At 40.6% G+C, this 2613-nt stretch overlaps 1 protein-coding gene across 1 annotated transcript; it reads right to left on the reverse strand.

Moving 5' to 3' along the window:
- Positions 1-786: 786 nt before the first annotated feature.
- LOC119083711 (antigen 5 like allergen Cul n 1-like) lies at positions 787-1658 on the reverse strand. The gene is made up of 2 exons (XM_037193500.1): positions 1511-1658; positions 787-1445 (listed from the first exon to the last, which is right to left on the reverse strand). The coding sequence occupies exons 1-2, from the start codon at positions 1622-1624 to the stop codon at positions 792-794; spliced, it is 768 nt and encodes a 255-aa protein (XP_037049395.1). The 5' UTR covers positions 1625-1658; the 3' UTR covers positions 787-791.
- Between the last annotated feature and the right edge of the window lie 955 nt (positions 1659-2613).

Raw genomic sequence — 2613 nt, forward strand, 5'->3', positions numbered from 1 at the left:
TCCGGGTGGCATCTGTGGTCCAATCGAAAAGTGATGTATGGAAGGTGCCCCTTATTTTTGATAATGTACAAGTCGTCCATACATCATTTTGTCCAAAAACTTCAAATTAAGCCGATATAATTTTGGGTCATTTTGACTCTGCCGCTATTATCCGTAGAGTGTGTGTTGTTCGTATTGAGGCTATTTACTTTACATTACCTTCAGTGTTTATATACTTTTTGACGCACGGATCCTATTTTCGGGTTAATTTAGTTTTGTTACAATCGCTAAAAGTTTCTCATATGCAGAATGAGCACCAGCTGAATATCACCAGCTGAATATCACCAGCTGGTGTACAAACAAAAACACTTTGTATTGTATGCAATTCAAAGACAACCTACACACAGTGCATTTCTACGTTAACGTCATCTACGCGCACATAACACGTGTGAATGAAGTAAACACATTGTTAAGAATGTGTTTTGATTGTTTATCATTATTGATAAGTGTGTGTTAGCAGATCCAGCTGGTGCTCATTCTGCATATGAAAAATATTTACAGGCTGTATGTTATATGGAATTCGTTTTCGTCAAGTTGCAGCTAGGAAAGAGGTGAATTCGATTGCAGGTGCAACAAAATCAGTCCTAAAAGCAAATATGACGATGACAACATGACAAAAGGGAATTCACCTGATATTAGTGATCCGAAATTACTCTGATCCGCTGAGGGGTTGCATTACCTTCAGTGTATAATACTTTGCGTGGGACTTTGTTTTATGGCACGGCAGAGTAAAATAATTCGAAGAAACTAATTTATGGATTTGCATTTATCGGTTCGTTCAAAGTACAAAGTCCCGGATATGACGCATCGGTACCGAGCACACATTCGGAACCAACCGCTCCGATTCTATAGACCGGCCAGTTAATCACGTTCGTGAACGCATAATTGCATGCTAGAAGTCCGGCACGCCACGTCGTACCACCCGAATCAAAGTCAAACATCGACATGGCACATCCAATATGCGTCTGTCGCTCATTGACTAAAGCCGTAAAATGTCCGATTTCACTCAATCGGCCCGAGTTGAAACTTGGAATGTCTGCAGCCGTAGCAAGTTGACGTTCATCGAACCACAAGTCGATCATGTTTACGATGAACGTGTCAATGTTGATGGTGCCACTTGTAAACAGCATGGCCAAATTTTGTCCAGAGAAATTAAATGCGTCGGTGTTTCTGCACGTATCGTGTCGCATCTGACATTGACGGGTGTTTAAATTGGCAAAGTGCGCTAACGATGCATCCCAGCGTAGTTGTGCCATTCTAACACCAGGTGGAAGATTGCCATCTCGTCCGAGTGTGTGGCCAAGTGCGGTTAAACTTCTTAATGTGTTGTGTCGATGTAGAATTGATTGAATTTGAGCGGGAGTGAAGGTAACTGCAACGGGATTTCGGCAACTTCCATGGAAATTCTGTTGGAAAGTAATTTAATGTTCAATGGGCCCACGACTCTCTGTTAAAAGATGATCTAACATACTCCGTCGTGATTACAACCAATATGGGAATTAGGTGGGCACCAACTGATATTGCACCAGTCTTGACCCGTTGCAAGTACAGCACAACAAAATAAAATAATAAATTTCAACCTCATGATCGCTTCGATTTGAGGTAGGTGATGGTCTGTACCTATAATTAGTCGCTGGGTTTTTTGTTTGCTAAACCACTTACCGGCTTATCATTCTCATTTCTCCTTCATATCAAAATAAACTTTTGGCGATAAGCACTAGGGTAGCCCAAATACTGATTTTACTGGCAATTCATTCGATAAGTGCTTTTCGATACAACGATCTAAACTATGACCCCTTCGGCTCCAATGGACGCTCTGACATCAACTTCTGTCAAAGTATAAAAATGATCATTACAGGTTATGGGCCTATCCCTTTCACACATATGTTCTTGAGCGAACCCGAGCGAAAATTTCTCGCATGAAAATTTAGGCCACTCTACTAACGGCGATAACGTAACTGCGTCAACATCATTTTTTTTCAAAACGAATTCCAATTTTGATTCAACTGTCACAGTAACGAATTGAGATAATTCTTTATCCGCCGGACAATTATCTTGATCACCTTTGCTTGGTGTACTTGTAATTCATCGTTAGCTCTACAATGAAGTGCACTTCGAGTCGTTACATCACCGAACATAGAAGTGTTTCACTAACACCACAGCTCCACTCCTAGCATGCATATAGAAAATATTCGGAGGCTGATGAAATCACAGCAGGCACTGCGTTTCATTTATAAAGATTGATGAATTCTTTTCGTTGTATGAGTTAAAATATGCGATCCTAAGCGTCAGCTCTTATCACAAAAAGGCTCCAAATTTGACACCTGTGAATGCAGTGTTCATGCTAGGAGTGTGCAGTGCTACCACAACGATAACATGTCTATCTACTGTAATGTGAAAATATTCATTTAATTTATACCACTCTTTGGTACACACCATGGATTTATGAGCTCGCTTCGCTCGTATCCGCAATCTCACATCTGTGCGCAAAAAAACCTGATTTACTAACTTGTTAGCAAAATAGCTGTATCGACTATATGGACGAAGAAGAAGAAGAAGAAGAAGAAGAAGAGG

This window comes from Bradysia coprophila, unplaced genomic scaffold, assembly GCF_014529535.1.
Source record: "Bradysia coprophila strain Holo2 unplaced genomic scaffold, BU_Bcop_v1 contig_70, whole genome shotgun sequence".
Classification (NCBI taxonomy): Eukaryota; Metazoa; Arthropoda; class Insecta; order Diptera; family Sciaridae; genus Bradysia; species Bradysia coprophila.

Excerpts from the sequence above, each read along its gene's own strand:
- LOC119083711 (XM_037193500.1), bottom strand. The coding sequence starts at position 1,624 with ATGAGGTTGAAATTTATTATTTTATTTTGTTGTGCTGTACTTGCAACG. Across the intron at positions 1,446-1,510 it reads TTGGTTGTAATCACGACGGA|AATTTCCATGGAAGTTGCCG; the intron begins GTATGTTAGATC and ends ACTTTCCAACAG.